We start from the raw sequence: 20,872 nt of genomic DNA on the forward strand, positions 1-20,872 counted from the left end.
TGCAAAGAAATGCAAAAAGGAAGCCACAGGAAGCCAAGCACCACAGGACAAACGGGGTTGCCTGGGAGTTACCTGGACAGGTGGCCACACAGGCACTTTTCTGGACGTTCTGCCCCTCACAGGATGTGCCTCCATTCAGTGGCGTGGGGTTGGTGCAGCTCCGACTCCTCTTCTGCCAGCCACGCCCACACACAGCACTGCAGGACGACCAGGTGGTCCACGTGGACCAGCCGCCGTTGACTGTCAGACCAGCGCCCAGGGAAAGGTGGGTGAGGGAGGGGATAGGTTTGGGAGGGAGGGAGGGATGGATGGATGGATGAAGGGACAGAGCAGCCAGGATTACCCGACATGCACCACGGAAAAGAGGTGTGTTGCGCTAGAATAATCGTGACTGCTGTTACACCCTTTGGTTGAGCACTGCAAGGTGACCTGATGGAAGAGCGAGAGCAATACTGGCTGCTTCCTGTGTCCACGTTGGAATTACAGACAACTGTTGTGAAAACAAAATGGCTTCAACAGGGAGCAGAAAATAACATGACAGCTTGCCATTTTTGACCTTATCTCTGAGGAACACACAGAACTGCAAAGTAACGGGTGGACATTTTAAATATCCCTCTAAATTTCACAGAGGTAATGGAAGATATTATACAAAACACTCAGTCGGAATGTAATCACTGTAAAGAAATGCTATTTAAAGCCAAAAAGCTCACAGTCATGAATGCATAAAAAAAGCCCACACCTACTCCTGGAGATGCAAACACACTACTGAAAAATAAATATTTATTGTTGCTGCTTCAGTAATTCACACATCCACCGCTGATTTCATTCTTCAACTCAAGTCTTTTTTGAATTGTAGAGAACAACACTGTAGGCTATCATTTATGCCTCTTTTATATTTGAAACTAAAAGGTTCAAGCACTTAAAAAAAACAAAAAAAACAATGCCCATGTGCTGAACCTTAACCCTCTATTGGCACTTAATTGCTGCTACAGTATATCGCTCGATCACGGCAGGTGATTACATCAAACGCGCCAGTTTAATTCTAATCAGCTCCCTCCTGTACATCCTGTGTTTGCCGCAGCTTACAAGATACCGAGATTCCTGATTTATTGACTTGAACAGCACTGTCGTTCCTTCTCTGTACATACTCCCTTCCTAATTCCCCCCCTAACTCTCGCCTGTGCTTGTCGTGGCTGAATCATTTCCTTGCCCTCTCTATGCGATTGATTGCCCACCACGGCGAGGTAAATTGCCAGGCAACTCGGCCCCTGATTACCTCTTAGCACAGAGTGCAGTCACACCAGCCAGGCCTTGTTAAAATACATCTCTGCCCCCCCGTTGAACCCCCTTTGAAAAGTAGCAGCTATTATGACTTGCTACGGCTAGCTAGCATGGTGGATCGTGAAGCTCTCAGGTAACTGAATTGTTCTTTCATTTCTTTTATTTTTTAACAAGACCACATGTATTGTGATTTAACCTCAAATATGTCAACAAAGTTAATACATTTGTCATCTTGTCAAGCACATGGAGTGATGTGAAGAAATACAATTGCACAAGCAAGCACCCTAGCAATTTGTTCACAAGGTCCACGAGTGAAAACGATTGTTTGACAATACACGGAAGACAAACAATAGGAATGTGAATGCTCTTGCCTCCACAATTATTCCAACGCTAGATTTCTTCATCTGCAGAGCAAGTCTTTCAACAACAAGCTAATCTATTATAATCAACAGCCGGAATAATTGGGCTTTTTTATTTTCACGCTGGAGGCTTGGAGGAGTGTATGATAATGTGTGTTTTGACTGCATGCTCCAAATTAACACATTTCGTTTGAAACCGTTCACAGTGAAAGTGCACATGCCTTAATTTTCAACTACATTTACAGTCATACTACCATCTAAACGTTTGAACCCCCTACAGAGTCTGCACAGTTTGTTAATTTACAAAACCAGCCTAAAAGGAAGTTACTTGAAGTGCTTTGTCAAAGATCTAAAATGCATTGATCTCTCTTACTGTCTATTTTGCCTTAATTGTAAAATATTGATTTGATAGTTAGATTTATAAACTAAATATAGTAAAAAGACTCTACAAGCCACATCAAAAGTAAAACATGCAGGTGTTTTCTCACTCACACTTGATACATAAAGACGCTAATATGTTTTGATCAAATAATTCCCTTAATTTCACAAGGGATATGCTAACTTACAGTGCACCCCTTGTTTTTCATGTATTTCAACATTTCAACTTCATAAAAATAACCTGAATTTTCTTAGAAAGCTAAATATTGAATACATTTCACACAAAAACCTTTAAATCATTTTATAGCAGAAGACATGGTGCGCATGCTGCTGAGGAGGATCGAGTACTCCTACATAGTGCTGTATATTTGTGGCATATGGCGTGTTATCTCTGCGGTCGTGTTAGATAATACAAGAACTCTTGTTCTGACTTTACAGCACATCATGGTATCGGCATCTTCTGGCAGCCTCAACAAAAACACACCCTGCTTCAGACATTATGCCAGATTTTACATTTTTCAGATGCACCAAAAATGTTTCATGATGCGTTCCCACACGATTTCCTGATTGCATGTAGCTGAGAATTAAGGCTGGCTGTTGTAACGTATGCAAAACTTAAGCAGTGCCAGTACCCAAGGAACCCTCTGATAGAAAATATGCTGTTTTTCTGAATTTTAATAAAGATCAGTGCGCTTATCAAGCCAAGGCATTATTTACAGTTTGCTGTTAATTCAATTTCTCGTCCCGTATTGGATCCACTACAGAGAACGAGTAAGATGGCAGGAGGACGATTGGAGACTGCCAGCTTTTGGCAGAATGGCTGCCAGCAACATTTGAAGTTGTGCTAATTAATGTGCAGATACACTACTATATATTTGTGTAGTTATTAATGATAGTGTAATTCACTGTTAGCTGAAAAATAGAGCTGATTTATGCAAGTTGTCACCATACGTAATATGCTGCATTTTGTTATTACAACTACGGTGTAATATTTCAACCACCTGATAAAAAAAGTGCACCCAGGAATCTTTCATGCACGAGAACATGCAGAGGTTTATGTGGAAATAACGAAAGCAACATGCAAGCAATAGGTGACTCATTCAAGCAGTTTTTTATGTTTGTAAATTTAGGAGCTATTCGAACCCCAGGCCTCCCGTTGCCCTCCGTGACACCTGTTAAAAGAAGTTATCACCTACCATAGACTAGGACCGTGGCAGAGGTGCTTTTGCGGCGAGCAACGATGTTTTTTGCCACACACGTGTAGTTGCCCGTGTCCGCCAGCCGGGCTTTTTTGATGACAAGATTGTAGTCAGTCGTGATGAAAAAATTGGGGTCACTCGCTGGGTTGATCACATCCTCGTTTCTCTGCCACTCCACCTGAAAATATGTTTCAGAGGTCAAAATTCACTGCAACTTAATAGAAACCGTCTCCCCCTCCTATGCAGCTCTAGACTGCTGTGGATAAGACAGTTTTACATGGACAGGAAAAGCAGTTTTTTTTTTTTTTATAAAGAAGAACAATTGTAGATTGGTATGGTATTGATAGTGGGATGAACAATTTTCATATTCGTTCTCTTTTTGTGTGGGAAATGTAGCTTTCATTTTGTAGCGTTCTAGTGTAGAGTTCTCTATAGCTGTTGGCGGTCTGAGAGTGAAACTGATCATGCTTTGTGTAGTTTCTGTGCCCTCTTGCAGAAGCCAAAACTGATGTTATTCCTTTTTTTGGTGTACTCTCAGATTGGTTTGCTTGTTTTCTTGCTCTCACTTGACCTTGTGCCGTCTCGAGAGTAGCTACGATACGGAGGCATTGTTGTTGGTATTACTGCCAGTTGCGATGCAGCATATAATTGGGCTTTCTTCCTCTCGTGCACTATTCCCGTTTTCTCCCGTGGTGACTTCTGCTCTGATGTTCTTTTCTGTTGAACTGCAGTTGGCACCTTCCTTCCCATTTCTCTGCAAACTGTCCCTACTCTGTCGAGCTGTGATTGGCTAGTCTGCTGCTCCTGGTCTCTGAGCTGTCTGAGTGGCTGGCCTAACCTCCTCTTGTGTTGTTATTAAAGCGGTTAGTGCCTATCTGGGACTGCGAGGATGCAGCAGATGAGGTGAAACAGCTGGCCCCAGTCTGGTCCTCTAAACACAGACACACACCACTGAGAGATGTGAAGACGGACCGAGAGAGTTGGGCAGAACAAGAATGTATGAGAGACACAGGACATGGAGAGATGGCAGAGCGATAGAGAGAACAAGATAGAGAGAGAGAGAAGCAAATAGACCCATTAATTATGGATAGGCCTTTAGAGATGCCAAACGGGGATGGAAGCCTCCAAGCCTATCCTGAGTGATGTGACGAGACGCTGTGATATACGGCTTCTTAGAGATGTAAGAGAGATAATAAATCAATAATAGGGAATAATTAGAGGTGTAATTTATCCTTACAGGGTTGTCTGCTCTCCTGGTGGAGCAGGGAGAGATGCTGGGGAGCTGATCCTGAGCTACTTTTTGCTCTTTGTCCTCCTGGTGAGGAAAGGGTAAATGGATGCTAGATGTGGGCCTATAAATATCTTCTGAATCCTTGTCTCACCTCGGCTTGTGGCACTCCCTCAGGGGGATGGCAGCGCAGTAACACCTCCTGGTCCAATGCTACCTCTTTACCCTGCGGCTCCTCCTCAAAGTTCTTTCTCAGGTCTGAGGGAAGAAAAAAAAAAAGACGGGGAGAAACGTAACCAATTAGGATATTTGAAAGAGCTTGTGAGGTTTAAGAATACCTCTATCCACAAAACTTGGCTTGGTGGTGTTTTTTCAACTTTCCTCACTGTTGAAATGTCAACCCATGGCCTCGCTGAGCATGTCGCACTCCAGTTGGCCCCTAAGCCACACAGGGATCGGTGGCACCAACCATGTTGCTTATTACAGGCTGCCTGGCTGGTTCAGAGATGCTTGTCTGCTGCCAGAGGGGCCCGGCATCAAGCAAAAGCAATTGCATTACCCCTCACTCCACCCCTACCACCCACTCTCCTCTCTCCAGCATCCGCCAGCCTCCAGCTTCCATCTGTATGGAGCAGCCACACGAAAACACAGCCCTGAGGCGCCTGGACAAGAGCTCCTGCAAGCCTGGCTGACTGCATGGGGCTTCACATTACGTCTCATTGGCTACTCTTACTGTTTCACCGAGTCCTGCTATACATTTGTATAGGCTACACACATTGCACAGGTAAACCTGCCAATGCTTAATTCTTTCAAGTGGAAATAAATGCAAGGTTGTATCTGGCCTCCGTTGTATCTGATGAGCTAGACAGGTCGCTGACTGCTGGCAGATTGGCGCAAATTTGATGTGTTCACCCCGGGTTTTTGACTCAGAGTGAAGCAATGTGTTATTGCGTATCCAGGGGACTGAGGGTGCGGCTTTGAGCCGCCGGGGAATTCCTTCAAACAGATGTTGAGCCTGTCCTGACCAATCACAGTGAGAGAAACGTTAAGACAAGCAGAGAGTTTCACGACATTTAATTTAATTAAAGCCGATACAATGAGACTGGGGGAGACTTGAGATATAACAGTCCTGGAAGGCTCAAATGTATGCGAGTGTGTATGCAGGTGCACGTGAATGTGAACCGGTGCGTGCGCACAAACGCATCGTTATTGAAGCATGTGTGTGTCCTTATCTTACATCTAACTGACTTTGTTGAGCTCTCAAACAAGGTCGGATAATGAATGTGTGTTTTCAAAACGTCTGGTGGTTTGGAGACAGTGCTGCATTCAGCTCTGTCTAGAATAATGCATATTTATGTGGGAATTAATAGGCAGAATGCTTTAAAATACTCAAATGTAAAATGGCTTCTTCTAATAAAGCTTTTGAGGGTGCAGCGAGGGATGTGTCTGTGTTCCCTAGACAGATTTATGATTGCTGCACAGCAATAAATTTCAAATCTGTTTTTATTCCAGTTATTTTCATAGGGATCATTGCTGATATACTGTATCCAGAGAAAAATATGCTCATGAATACCCAAATTTAGTGTTCCACTTTTTTTTTTTTAAAAGACTGCCTTCAAGCAAATGCATTACTCTCTGTTTCTCCCTGCCAGGGTTGAATATTTACTTCTTAAGTATAATCGCAGGAAGAGGATTTTACTAAATTGTAATCGCAGTAATGCACTGCCGTGCAGAGATCACAGTGGCCTCTGGGCTAATTGTAAAATGAAAGTTAGTCTCCCCACCAATCCAAAGTGAAAAAAATGCTAATATCTTCTTATTACAACCAGGCATGCAATATGTAAGCACCTTGTTAGGCAGCATTTGCATTTGTAACAACACAGTGATCGTTTTAAAGTGCACTCACAAGCAATCCTGATGTATGCTTTTTGGCTCTTCTGGGTTCCGGTGGTGCTCCAGGCGACACACTGACACCAGTACTCATCCAGACCGAAGATCTTCTCCACCTGCTGTCTGGTAATGTCAATCGTCACCTGCATGATTGGCAGCGCTGCAAGGCAAACAAAGGAATAACCGTCAAAATGGAGAATGGGTGGGTGGGGGGGGGGGTTATCCCCATCAGCTCGTTTGACGGCGGCGAAGAATAAATAGACCATAATATTTCTCCACAGAAAGAAAACAACTGAATCCTTTACTGCGTTTTGTACCTTGAATGAAACCGGCAAAGTAATTTAAAAAAGGCAAGGCAGAATAAACAAGCAGAGAACCATAATCATATATAAACAGAGTGCTTGTTAACTGAGTAAAAGGAGAAGAGAGCCTCACAGCTATCCTTGGTGTAATTTGGAAGGCGTTAAAACACCAACGGTTGGGAAGGAACAAGGGAGCGCTAAACAAACACTCTACAAACAAAAATACTCAGCACGACCTGCTTCTCTATTAAATCAAGGAGTGGGGGAAGAGTTCACAATCTATAGAGCAACTGAACGACAGTGTTGATAAAAGTGATGCTGCCGTAGAAAGTAAAGGCACCGCTTCTTTTAACAAAGGAATATTGGGACGAAATACATTCTGCTAAACCGTCCAAACAATATAGTGTTGTCAGAGTCCTGTCTAATTTGATATTCGAGAAGCAATCCTTCATTTCATTTTCCTTTGACCTTTGATTTGGCACCTGTAATCCAGAGCTATTTTTTTTATATATTGAGCTACGACCTTGATCCCTACCATGTGTCCTACTTTCTCTTCACTCTGATGAAGAGATTGCCGTGTTTCCCCCTCAGCTTTCAGCTCTCTCTCCGTCTCATCTTTTCTCTCTGGGGTCTTCTAGAGAGAGAGAGGTGTTGAACCTTTTATATGAACGCAGAACATTTTACATTCACAGAGGACACGTCCCCGAGACTGACGGAGTAGCATATACAACGCTGTATATTTAAGTCTCAATGGAGAGCCGCTCTTCAACTTCCATTTACATAAAGGCACTTTGTGACGCTCTTACACTCCCCTCGCACACTTGATCTGTCTGAAGTGATCATTCCCTGCTCCAGGCTGAAACTGACTGAAGCTTGGCTAAGTGGCACCTATCCGGTCATCAAACCTATATAGCAATTACAGAAAGCCCTCGTGCTGATACAAAGTATTCATCAAACCAAAAAGGGGGGAATTTTTTTCGTAAACAATTCAAGGCAAACTGTGCATGAATATGTAGAGGCCTGTGTGAGTGCAGGCTGGCCCAGCAGTGACACGAGCTGTTGGGAAGAAAAGTGGATCGGCTCCATCGCCCTGGCAGTCACGCGGTGATAAGTAACAGTCGGACCACCCATGTCTTAGCTTCTAAATGCAGTAGATTTTGCTATATGCGATCACAGTAAATGTGACTATGTGTGCAGTGAATCCAGGCCTGAAGCGCCACTCTGAGCATCAACAACACCCCGTGCTGTGTGCAGGAATTCACCAACATGCTCGTGTCTGCAAAAAGAAGAAAAGTGATATTTGTGTGTTCATGTTGGCTTCAATAATACAGCCAAAGAACTGTCAAAAAGTTTGAAATAAAAGGCTGCATTTAGGAGTTCACTCTCATATACTCCCTCTCAACTCCAGCTCGAGCTAGATGTGTGTGTGTGTGTGTGTGTGTGTGTGGGAGTGTGTGTGTCAGCCTGCAGTGATTGTGTGGCACAGGCTGAGAGAGCACCTAAATGCTAAAACAAATGGCTAAAGTAACAAAATGGGCACTACAAACTTTGAACAAATGGAGCAGAAGAAACCCTCCTTCTTCATTTCGAATCAGCAACATGGCAGCATTTGGCTTTCATCAAAATAAAAAGGGTCGAAATATATGAAATGAAAAACCTGTACCTTACACAACAAGAAGATTCAAATGATCTACATACAGCAGGCAATTAAAGAGCAATGGTCCTTCCTGCAGTTGCATTTTGTGCACTCTCTAGCATCGATAAAAAATGATAAAAATGCAGCACGAGCAGCATTTTTTTGTTGAGAACATACACTTTTATTTAAAGTATATGCAGCACAGTGCAATTTATTTCCGGGAGGGATTTGGGAGAGGGAATTGTTTTTTGTGCTTGCGTTTGTCATTGATGAAATCTTTTAAAAAGGTAAAGCATGCTATGTATGGAAACACGTCTGTTACTATAGTGCGGGAGATCGAGATGGGGAAGATCAATCTGGAGAGTGCCCTCACAGAAAGTTAAATGGAACTAAATTCTGAGTGACATATGAAGAACAATAGACACATCAGATGGCCCCGGTTTAGATTTAGCTTCGCAAAAAGACTTGTTAAAATATATTTGAGTACATACATTTGGAATTTGTCAATAAGCCCTGTTTGGTGCTTTGTATGGCTCTAAATTCATTTGATTAATGCAAACCCTCCTTCTTCTTTGAACTAGAGGGGGAAAGGTATAGATCAGTATGGAGATGCAAAGAATGAACAATAGCAACCTGAAGTGAGAAATCCTAAGAGGAGCAATTTGAAGGTCTGCTTGCTAGGGTAATTGCATTCCGTTTTCTTATCTCTTCCTGTCTCCATAATTACCTGCTTTCTGTGTCTGACACCTTCCAGTAACACTGCTGTGAGTCACTTTCCAATTTCACTCCAATTAATAAGTAGGACAAAATAATCTCATCACACGGTGAACGAAATGGGACTGTAATTTTATAGCCGGTAATAATGATTGGACCGGCTGCTATTTACTGTTGTTTTTCAAAGTCTATTCCACTGGGAGGGCTGTAAGCTAAACAAAACTTTGTGAACATCACTCATATACGACTGATACAGTAGCTAAGCTGATTCATAGAAAAAGATGTATTTCTGGAAACTGACACACTTATTACTCAATTATATAAATATTGATTTATAATAGTGTGCTCAGGTCCCTCCAAGGTGGTAAGAACTAAAAAGAGGAAGAGTAATTTACACCTCTTCTCCTGCAGAGATACTGAGCGTGCACTTCAACATTCCCGTTGAACAATAATTTAAACATGATGCCTTTCCATCAGCCTTCAGTTTGATCTGCGGCCCATTTATAAATGAGCTCATATTCCAAACCTCTATGAAATTCAAATTTTTAAAGGGTGATTATATGATTGACACTGTGTGAATTCTGAGCTCGCAGCTGGAACCCAGGTGAGTTTATTTTCATGAAAGAACCCTCCTCAGCTGTACTTACCCATAATATTAGGAAAATATTTTTTTTCCAAACATTGCACACAGACACACACAGAACTTACCATTCACGTCCAGTCATAACCAGCGCCAATACCAATAAACTTCTGTCTTTACATCAGACCTTGTACGAAGAGAGTCTAATAAAAGTTGTCACAACAATGTTTTTGATGGACAATGAACAAGACTGTTCAGGAATTATTTTTTTTTGAAAGTTAGTCAAGAAGAACCTTGATGTTCAAATATCTCTGAGACTTAAACAGGCAAAATGTATGCTATAAGGTTAAAATAATTCTGTAATATTTATATAGTAACAATATAGTAATCTGACAAACTAAAACAATCTGTGTTCACTCATGACAAAGTAAAGTGGAGTTAAATTCATGTGGAGCGATGGCCTGAGCCAAACTGAATTATTTTAATTACTTTACTCATAAAGACCTATTTTCATGCAATGTACACACAGTTATGCTATGTTGCTTGCTGCATTATTAATGCACTAACTTAATCTTCCTGTAGCCTACAAAAAGCTCCCTGCAGTGTTCCTCGTGGCAACATGTTGATTCTTCCCCCCCAAGTTATGTTAATCCTCAACAGGTCAGCTCTGGTCCTTCAGATCTCCAGGTTTTAATAAAAACAGATCACATCACCTGTTCTTAACCCAAAGAACATTCATGGAAGTCTTTCAGCCCTATATGGAGTAGTGCCTACGTAAAAGTTGCATTCAGTCCCAACAACCTCCCACAATTAGTTAATCTCTATGTTACATGGGCAAAACCCAGGGGGGAAAACAAATCACTCAGTGCTTCTTGTAAAGATTAGTGCACAGTAATAATTACAGACCGGACAATCATCACACATGGTTGTTGCCCTCCCCCAATTCCCAATTTGAAAATGACTCCCTTGATGTTCTTTGATTCATTTCACCTAAATAAAGTTCTGTTACTCAACAATTTATGTGTAAAGCAGACGAAAAGCGTACGGGGCTTGTATCTAAAAGGAGCATCCTTAAAAGCATCCGGGCTGTGCACTCTTAGACACACCAAAGCCAACGCACTGTTCTGCCCCAAGACTTCTTGACTTTTAACAAACAAAACTAAAGGAAGAGAAAAAAAGACTGGAAGAGATGCAGAGTGGTTGAGTTCATGAATTAACTGACCATACTATTGTATGATGGAGCTTGGTGCATAGTCTCCGGGCAATGGAGTACAATAAAGGCTATTACTAGATCCACTGGCGCACACACACACACACACACACACACACACACACACACACACACACACACACACACACACACACACACACACACACACAAACACACAGGCAGGACACACCAACATTTACTGTACTGGGCTATATTCTAATCTGGGGCAAAAACAAGATTATTTACACATTCGCCCCATTTAGATGTAAAAAACCAGAAGCACTTACAGTAAGAAACAGGAAAAAATTGCACTGTGAGAGACAAGACCACAGACATCTTTATGTTTGTGTGTGTGTGTGTGTGTGTGTGTGTGTGTGTGTGTGTGTGTGTGTGTGTGTGTGTGTGTGTGTGTCCGCGTGTGCATGTGTGGGTAGGATGAATTTCCCCTTGAGCTAACAGGGGCTCAACACACACAGGGTAAACATCATTGGTCTCAATCCCGGTTGAGTCGATATTGGGCTTGTCTGAGCGCAGGACTTTATTTTTCTCTCCCTCACTCTTGTTTTCGCAGGCTGTGACCTCAATTCCATAGGGGTCATTTGCTTATCAAAGGCAAGGACTGGAACTTGCAGGTCCTGAGTGTGTGTTCATTGTGTCCAAGGAAATTCAATTAGGCGGCATCCCTACCGTGTGTGTGGCTGGGATTCATCAGTGGATGTAGGGGGATTAGGGTTGGGTCTACATCAGGGGAATGCACCATTTCAAGGGGGGAGAGTTCACAATGGCTGAGGGGAGACATCACAGATGAACGCTTTTAAGAATGCTCCGTCTGCACATCTTGGCAACCAGTCAAAAGCATGCTCTAAGTGTTTCATTTCCTCCTGTGGTTCCTCTTTGTACATGCTGGCATCAGTGTCATCACCAGCATCATGAGCGCAGAGCTCCTTTTCAAAGAAGCCACAATGCCCTCTTCCTCAGACCAATTACTTTGCCTTTAAACGAAAGAAATCCTGACACCAAACCAAGCTGTCAAAAAAACCCAAAAAAAACTTTGGACAACTGCCAGTCTACAAACAGGTACATAACAACCTGTGCAGGTTATCCATGTGTAAATAATTCAAAGTTAACCCCAGGTCATAGAGCCAAGGGCATAACTGCTTTAACATCAAGTATTCACACTTCCATTACCATGTAAAGCAGCGGGGTGATGGGTGGCCCATGCTACCTGACGTGGAGAGCTGAGAATGGCAGGTGGCGCCATGAGCGCCTGCCTCCTAACAAGGATGACGTGGCCTTCTGAGTGAAGCATGGCTCTATTAAACAGCAAGAGAGATGGCAGCAGGAGAAGGAGGAGGGGATGCAAAAATGTGGCCCTAGTTCATCGGGAATACAGTAGTCAGGCCTCCCGTTCAGGGATGTTGGTGAGGTTGCGACTCAAGTCAGTAGGACAGCGTTCTGGGTCAAGGCTCTGCCTCCGGTTATGACCAGCTTTTCAACAGCTTCTTTTGATTGAGCTGTCCATTTTCCACAATGAATGCACACTGCAAGGCCCCTGCTGATGCTCGCAATGTCGTTACAGATTATTCATGGCTGACAAACAGGCGAGCAGGTAGTGCTCCAATCAATCCGGCTAGGTTCAGTCCAATGCCAATCCAAGGAGACTCAGGTTGGAGAGTCGATGGCTCTGGCGTTGTATTTGTGCCTCGTTGCTGAGAGAACAATGGGAGAGTTGAAGCACATATATGTTGCAAGCTTCCTCCTTTATTTTGACCCAAGTAAAAAAAAAAATCGGAGTAAATAAAAATCTATTCTGTGCTCAGTAAATTAATTTGCATGGTTGTTATTATCCATATTAATATTAAATAATAACCCACTCCGTTATCATTAATGATTTTTTTTTCAACGCTAAACCTGACAAATCGCTCAACCTGCCGAAGAATACAAGAAGGTAGATTCTGCTCTGTAATATGAGTAAAACTGAGTGGAAGAGCATATTATTTCATGTTAATCTGGATAATAGTAAATATACATAACCATTTATTGACCACATAATATATTTTTGCTTTGTGAAATTGCTTTGCTTGCTTAAAATGTCTGTGGTTTGAAAATATATTTTTCTGTGCTTCAAATCTCCCATTGTTGGCTCAAATATAACGCCACAGATCATAGACGAACACGCCTGTTTTGAAATTCTGCCTCTGTTACTAAGTGACTGCAAGTGCAGGTCTCTTTAACCCTTAACCCCCACCCTGATAAAAGTATTATTTTTTTTTATTATGAGCTCTTCCAATTGGTACATATAACCATAAAAGGTAAGGCATTTTTTAACTCTCTTTTTATGGACAGGAGCACTTTGTGAAATACGCTATTTGTTACACATAACATAGCCATGGAGCATTTATATAAAGATAAAAACACGGTCACATGCACTAGCATGCAGTAAATGGCCCACATGGCTGACCTGGCTGTGTCAACAAAGCACAGAGAAGCTCGGATGACAACACACACAGGAGGGAGAGGGACTTCATTCTTTGCTCAGGTAGACATTACTTCACTATATCTTTACAGCTAATAGTTGTTTGATGTATATTGATGCGCTGAGCATTGTATAGAGAGCCTTTAATGTCTGCAACTGTAATTGAAAGAAACTGTTTAAAAATATATGTATTTTTAAGTCATCCCTCTTTTTTAAAAGTCTGAAACTAAACAAAATAATAAAAAACATGCAAAATGATGAAACATCAACCATAAACTACTAGAGATTTAGAAATGCCAAGAGTGATTCGTCTCCAGTTTACTTCCTGGAGCCACCTGAAAAGGTTTGGTTCTGCTAAAGGACACCCTGGGAACATTTTTGATGGCCTAACACACTTCAACCAGCCAAGTGCTAGAGATGGCTAAATCAGCTTACGGTAAGAAAAACTACCTTTCAAACAAGATCACAGCTCACAACATGCTCTAATATACTAATATACAGGAAACGACCATTTAAGGGTTGACAGTCGTGCACAGCAATATGAGAGGGGATTAGACTTTGAGCGGAAATCGTTTGAGCTCGGTGGTAATAACGAATAATGATGTACACACTTTGTATGCCCCATGAGAATTAGATCTTCATTCTGCCATATTTTTCACTGACACACACCACACCAAGTCCACACAGGATATCACAACAATGCTCCGTGTAGTCAACTCAAATGTTTTCAGCTGCACAGGTGTTCGCAGGTTTGGAACGTGATAATGAATCGATGCATAAAACTTTAAAATAGCTTGAAACGTGTCACAGAGGCAGACATCTCATGGCAGAAGTTAGAATCAGGTCTTCATACAGTTTACAAGTTTCATATTTATATTTGGTCCTAAGCCACCATAGACAAGCCACAACTGATAACATCAAATGGACATTAATTCAAAGCAATGGATTTTTCTATTTACATTGTCCCTCCATAATTAGTTTGCCCAACCTTTCCTTAATAGCACTGATACACACACACACACACACACACACACACACACACACACACACACACACACACACACACACACACACACACACAGTCACAGAGGCAGTGCTGTGATTTACCACAGCGCCCTTACCAAAGTGCCCTTGTTGTAATTACTCTCCATCCAATATCCTGACCCTGATGATTGGCAAGAGTAGAATGTTCTCTATGCCACAGTCTTCAGGCTGGGAGTGACTAGGACCTGCTCCTTTATCTCCCACGCACACCTTGTCTTACCTCGAATGAGAACAAGTCAGAGGTGAAGGCCTTGAGCACTTTGCTTCTGCTTCCATTACATTCCGCAAAGTGGGAAGATCTGATAGAACGTTACGCACATGAAAACCCTGATAATTTGCTCCGGCTAACATGCTTCTCTTCCCCTTGTCTGACATGGCCTTGGGCGCCAAAGTAAATAAGGAAATCTGCTCCAGGTAAGTCAGCTTGGCTCCCATCTGGTTGCCGAGTGCTCTGTGACATACAAATTGCATTCGGGTTTTCCCCTCTCTACCCACCCTCCTGGGCCTTTGGCCAGCAGTGTTTAAGTTAGAAGGCAGAGGTTTTTGGTAATCCAATGATGCTGTGTGGGCGAATGTAAATATTAGGCAAAACAACAAACATCATTCAGGGAACAGCCTGGGGCAACACAGAGGCTACGTATGTGGTAATTAAGTACCAAAATGTACATTTGTACTTGTAATAAATGACGCAGTTTGTGGATAATGACTCATATTGTAACTCATACAAAATGTACATGTCTGTTTTGATTAGCACTAATTATTTATCTTGCCATTATCTTGTAGCTGTGATTAAACCAATATCCTGTCCATCACTTGTTTCATTCTAAACACCTTCTGATGGTAAGAACATCTGGTGAACATCAAGTGATAATATCTAGATTCCTTTTGTAGATTTTCTGCAAAATCTCAGAATATTTTAGCAACAAACTAGTTACGCTCCAATTTCAAGTTTCTGCCAGACTGCTTTCACTAGTTACGGAATTATGATATGTCGACAATTTGTATTCTCATGGCATGAAATTCCAAGCATCATGAGAATCCTCCAAATAGTCGTCAACATTGAGCTGTGATGTAGATACAGAGTTGCTGAAATGGGACGTACTAGGTAGCCTCACATAACAGTGAAAATAGTATCATACATGCAGGTTTTTATGAAAAAAAATGTCACATTATAGCTTCGAAAATATGTAGCCCCCCTCCTACCTGTGAATCCAGAAGAAGAAAAGAGGAAGGCAAAAGAACCTTAAAAAAACCCTACTATGTAGCATATCCTGTGGTGTAAGAAATGGAAGAATGGCTGGATCTTAAAACAATAACACTTGGGAAATATTCGCAACCTTAACCTGTAATCTGTTTGAATCCCGCACTTGCCTCAGTGGTCATATGGTGTTGAGACAACATGGTTCTCATTCCAATGTGAAACGCATTGTTGAGTCCAGAATCAACAACAATGCCACGCATGAGGGGCTGAAGTGCTGCAGACAGAACACGGACTGAGCCTTTAAATATTCATTTCTTTGTTCAAATGTGACAGTGTTAATTATTTATACAGTGGATGCAGGACGGAGCGTTGTGGGCTTCATAAATAACCTGACGCTAAAAATTGAGAAAGTGGAGTGAAAGTAAAAAGCGTACCCTTGAGCTTGGTTTGATATCAGAGGTACCAGATGCTTGGAGGTGCTGTTGGAATAACGTGCACAGATGCAGCAGAGATTATTCACTTGCTTAAAAAGGAAAAAAATGATGATTCAAGAATCACGAAGGCAAGTGATGTGATGTACCAAAGATTTGGAAAGATCCCAACTGCAATTAATTTACATTTTTCATTACCGACTAATCTGATGGTTATGTTCTTGATTAAGTGATTAATAATTTAGCCTGAGCCAAGGAGACAAATTTACATTCCTTTGTCCAACCAAAACCTAAAGATACAGCATTGTATCATATGGGACAGCAGCAAATCATCACACTTGAGAAGCTGTGTAACCAATGAATAATTGGCAGTTTTCCTTAAAGTGACACAACATAGCTTGCAGTGGAGGTGAATATAACAGAAGGAAATTACTCAGTTGACACCAACAACATGCAAATAGTTGTTTTCTAAACACAGCTTCTTTTTCAAATGTGTACCTTGAATTGTCCTGTGATTGAATAAGGAGATGGACATCTCCGCCTTTTGATTGGCCTTTTAAATACATGTTTGAGAGCTCTTGAAAAACAGACAAAAGAAAAAGAAAAAGAAAAAAAAAAATCCCAAACCACTTCAGAAAACAAACCCTAAGTCTTAAACAATGTGAATTAATGAATTATTCATTTGAATTGCATAAAACCTAAAAATTGCTTCGTGATGGCTCCCAGACCAGGGCCGCTGCTCTTGTTGTCAGCATGCCTCGTTGAACACCCGCTCTGCTGAAAAGGTTTTTTCTCAAACACGTGCGGCGTCGCTTCTGCATTTTCTTTTTTGTGTGTTTGTGGTCGACGCCGTGACCGCCCGATACTGAATTCACCAGGGTAACATGTGGGCAGGAACCTGCTGATAATTGACCTGTGTTTGTATTCCCTGGAACATGAGCCACGACATAAACACAGTCCATCCACTTAATGCTTACCTGAGACTGTGTAGAATATACAATGTAGACTTACAGGTTAAGATGCTTTTGGTAATAAAATCAGCATCCCAGCTGTTACGTGTGTTGCTTCCAGAGAAAATGTTCGGTGCACCTTTTCATATTTTACACAGCACTTCATGAGGACATTGAAGCCATTCTTCTTCCCTCACAGCATAAACTAGTGTTTTCACAATGTCACCACTAACCCATACCCAGGACACCCTGCAGCTTTTGGTTTAAAAGGAGTGAGTTGCTGTTTGTTGGAGGAGAGTGTAAAATACCTAAAGTGAAAGTCTCCTTGGGGCCAAACACACAAAGCATTAACTGTCAGTTCCTCTGCCTATCAAAAATCTCAATGGACTATTTAGCTGTCAGCTCCCTCACTACACCTCCCAGTTCCACTATTTTGAAAGGAATTTGAGCAGAGCAGGTGCTGATTGACACCGCAAACTCCCACTCTGTCTCTCCCTGTCACCGAAAGCACTCTCGTCTTTCATTTCCATTGGATGTGGAGGTAAGTCGGAAGATACAAATATATTACAGTTAAAAGTGTAAAATGAGAAAAATATCAAAGTTTATTGCTTATAATCAAAATAGCAAGGCAGGGAAGAAGTTTACCGGCTCCTCTCTGCTCCATTCTGAATCCAACCGTGTTAAAACGTCCCGTTTTCAGGCGCATTGTGGCATCCAAGCAAATTTGCAACTTTGGCCTCCATTTGCTCTGCACAAGAGCAGTACAAGTGGCCTGGGTGAAGCATGTGCTGCATTTCATTACAGCACACAGGCCGCATTTCATTCAGCTGTCTCGGTTAGGGCACGAAAAAGCTTAGAAATACGGTTAGACGGCTCCGAGCAAATATTTCCCTGTAGCTCTGAGGACCAAGACGCTTTCCACAAAAGGTACACAGACTACTGTGTGCCTTTGGAAATGAAGTTGAAAATGCATTTACAAATTCTTATCACTCCTACTGCAAAAGCTGAAAAAGATGTGCACTACGTAGCAGAAAAGAACCAACAATCTTTTATTATTAAAAAAAATGATGCACATGCCATTCCATGCACTGCACACAAACTACAAATGCAGGCTTGAAGGACTGTATGGATAACATGCCTGTCTTTACCAAATGGGGTAAATAAAAAACGTGGACTGTAAAAGAAACAACCACTGACTAAATGAGTGCTGAATCCATTCCAACTTCCAGCAAGGGCACAGCTTTTGTGAGACTGACAATACAAAATTACTTTGGAGAAAGCCAAGCGCGGGGCTGACGCGGGATATGTTGTGCTGGGAGGACAAAGGCTGTGCGCGTGGGAGATTGGAACGCCAGCGTTGTTGTTTGACAAATGGTAATTATCTTTTTTCTCCACTTTTGTTCCACTAATTGCAGTTAATTTTGAAATTCATTATTCCTGCATGTCAAGACCAACTTCAAAAGGAAGAGACCGTGCACCTACTCCAAATTTCAAAATAAAACTAAGACATGGAGTTGGCCTTTGTATGAGTATCGGCGAGATCAATCAGCACAGCTGGTTGGTTTTTAATTCTAGCTGCTCCAACAACACTTGCAGTTGTCTCAAGGCCAGACAAACACAGGCTTCAGTTAAATCCACTTTGACTCTCACTCTGGGGTATGTTGCTTTGCATTGGTGCACACACACACACACACACACACACACACACACACACACACACACACACACACACACACACACACACACACACACACACACACAGACAGACAGACAGATGCACACACTGTGCTGACCTGCCTGAGAAGCCTAACGGAACACGTCGGCAGATGTGTCACGGGAACAATTCACCTTGCCATCTGTTTTATGGTGCTCCATCGCCAAATCCTTCCCCCTCTGTCCCACCATCAAGGACAGGATTAAATACAAGTCCCATTATGGGGAAGCAGCTAATAATGCATTATCAATTAGTCCCTTTGGCTACTGATCGATGCTTAGCAGGTGGTACAAGGCCTTTTTGTTCATTTAGGATGATATTGTCCTCTTCCCCCCTGATTCTCTTATTTCCTTCTGTTCATTAGATTCTGGCTTACGGGCCTATCAGGTTTTGCCTAAATTGCAGCGTGGCCGTTCTTCAATATATATTAAAGATCGTGTTTAATCACTGTTGTGAGGCCCCAACGCTATTAGCAACACTTTGTCCTGAATTCAGCGCAATTTGACAACAGAGTGACCATGAGCTGCTGGCTGCTGTCGCATTGTACTAAATACCTTTCACGTAAAAAGAGACCTCCTGCACTGTAAGTTTGCTGTAAAGGTATCTGCATCCATGATGTTGACCTATACAGGAAATGTGTAATACGGGGACAGAGGCAGGGGGGTGGAAGTTGGAGTCGGAGAGCTGATTGGCCGCTATAATACCATGGATAAGTAGATCATTTCAGCTAATCCTAGCTTATCTCCCCCTTAGATCAGAAATTAAATACGTCATCACATTACAAGCCAGGATCCAGTCAATCAAAAAATATTTATTTTATAAAAAATGAATCCTCACTCAGGGGTTATGAGTTCTATTCAGAAAGTGATAGATGCTTTAAAAGATTTACTAACTACGTCATACGCTGTATTTAGACTTCAAAGGATTGACAGAGGACAGGAGTTGGTGCTGGAGGTTATAGAGAGGTGTTACATGCTCTTATAGGTAAATAACTTGAGTTATTTAAAACCAACAATATTAAAGACTTTATTAATATAGTGTTTATGACTCCACTGTAAACCATGAAAATTTCACTTTCACAAAGTACAAGGCAAATGTGTAGCATGCGATTATTTTCTTCATCTTCTTCTGCTTTCATTGTTGAAGCCTTGTCGACATCCGGTTCAATCAACAAAGAAAATATAACCTCCCCGCATCTTTATAAGGCAGTTGCAGAGGTTTATTGAAATAGGAATGTGAAATGCATGTATTTTCCACCTGAGAGGGTTTGCTGCTGGGGTGACAATGCGACGCGTGATCAAAATCGTTTCCATCAATGTTGGCAGATGAAATGCAAACACAATCAAATCAGCCTGGCCCATACAACAATCCTCCGCTCAAATGCCAATCTCCCTTCTCCTCATCGTGTGTCTGATGAGAAATCATAGAGTGGGAGAATCCCCTAATCTATGCAAACACACTGTCAGCATTGATTTGCTCAGAGGGGATATGTCTTTATTAGGACTCGTCAGACGCTGTTTCTCCTGTTCTGTAAAGGATGACCTGGGAAAGAGCCGGCCGGGGCTCTGGAAGCAGTCACAGCCATAACAATTGAGATAAGTTACTGAGGACAGGTAATGAGAACCGATAGACTCGAGGATGGATCGATATCGGACATTGATACCAGGAGAGGAAGGACAAATTGTGACATCTTTTTTTCCTTTTCCACGTCGTAAGGAGCTTCAGAGACTGTGTGTAAGAGTGTTGTGAGCCCTGTGTGTAGGTATACTAGTGTGTGCGTGTGTGTGTGTGGTGGTGATGGTGTCACAGAATACAAAGGGGTGTCGGTAACTAACTGTAACTGAGCAGTGCACACAGTCAGCTGGAGCAGCTCCTTTGTCTTTCCTGCACTGAATCAGTTTCAATAAACAGACCTGTCTGATGAGGGCGGAGGTCACGTCCGCTGGAGATGGTTATCGGCACGTCCTCCTGAGCCTCAAATACTGAGCAGTCTGACGGAAACATGTCTGCACTTCACACTCGGGTCAGTTATTAACTCAAACCCGCCCAGCTACTTTGACGTTTGACTGGGTCTGCATGGAGGGAACATGGATGGAGGTAGATGAATATCATTGACTCTACTGTGCTGGGCCAGACCAGTTTCGGATATTACTTCAACCCGAAAAGGTGAAGGGATTATTGATGACGGCTTCTGCTCTCTTTGACCAGTTTGTTTTCCCGTTTGATATCCTTTAATGATGAAAACATGCACAGAAGTCATTAGGACTTTAGGTGTGAAT

At 42.1% G+C, this 20,872-nt stretch overlaps 1 protein-coding gene across 1 annotated transcript in view; it reads right to left on the bottom strand.

Moving 5' to 3' along the window:
• unc5a (unc-5 netrin receptor A) overlaps positions 1 to 20,872 on the bottom strand; it is a 66,266-nt gene that overhangs the window by 38,026 nt on the left and 7,368 nt on the right. The window contains exons 3-6 of the mRNA XM_068715451.1: positions 6,352 to 6,495; positions 4,600 to 4,703; positions 3,215 to 3,395; positions 73 to 240 (exon numbers count right to left, since the gene is read on the bottom strand). Coding sequence (XP_068571552.1) covers positions 73 to 240; positions 3,215 to 3,395; positions 4,600 to 4,703; positions 6,352 to 6,495 — 597 coding nt within the window. The remainder of the gene's footprint in view (positions 1 to 72; positions 241 to 3,214; positions 3,396 to 4,599; positions 4,704 to 6,351; positions 6,496 to 20,872) is intronic.

The sequence above is a fragment of the Cebidichthys violaceus genome, unplaced genomic scaffold (genome assembly GCF_023349555.1).
Source record: "Cebidichthys violaceus isolate CVI_PGR_0920_01 unplaced genomic scaffold, fCebVio1.0.p SCAF_2, whole genome shotgun sequence".
NCBI lineage: Eukaryota > Metazoa > Chordata > Actinopteri > Perciformes > Stichaeidae > Cebidichthys > Cebidichthys violaceus.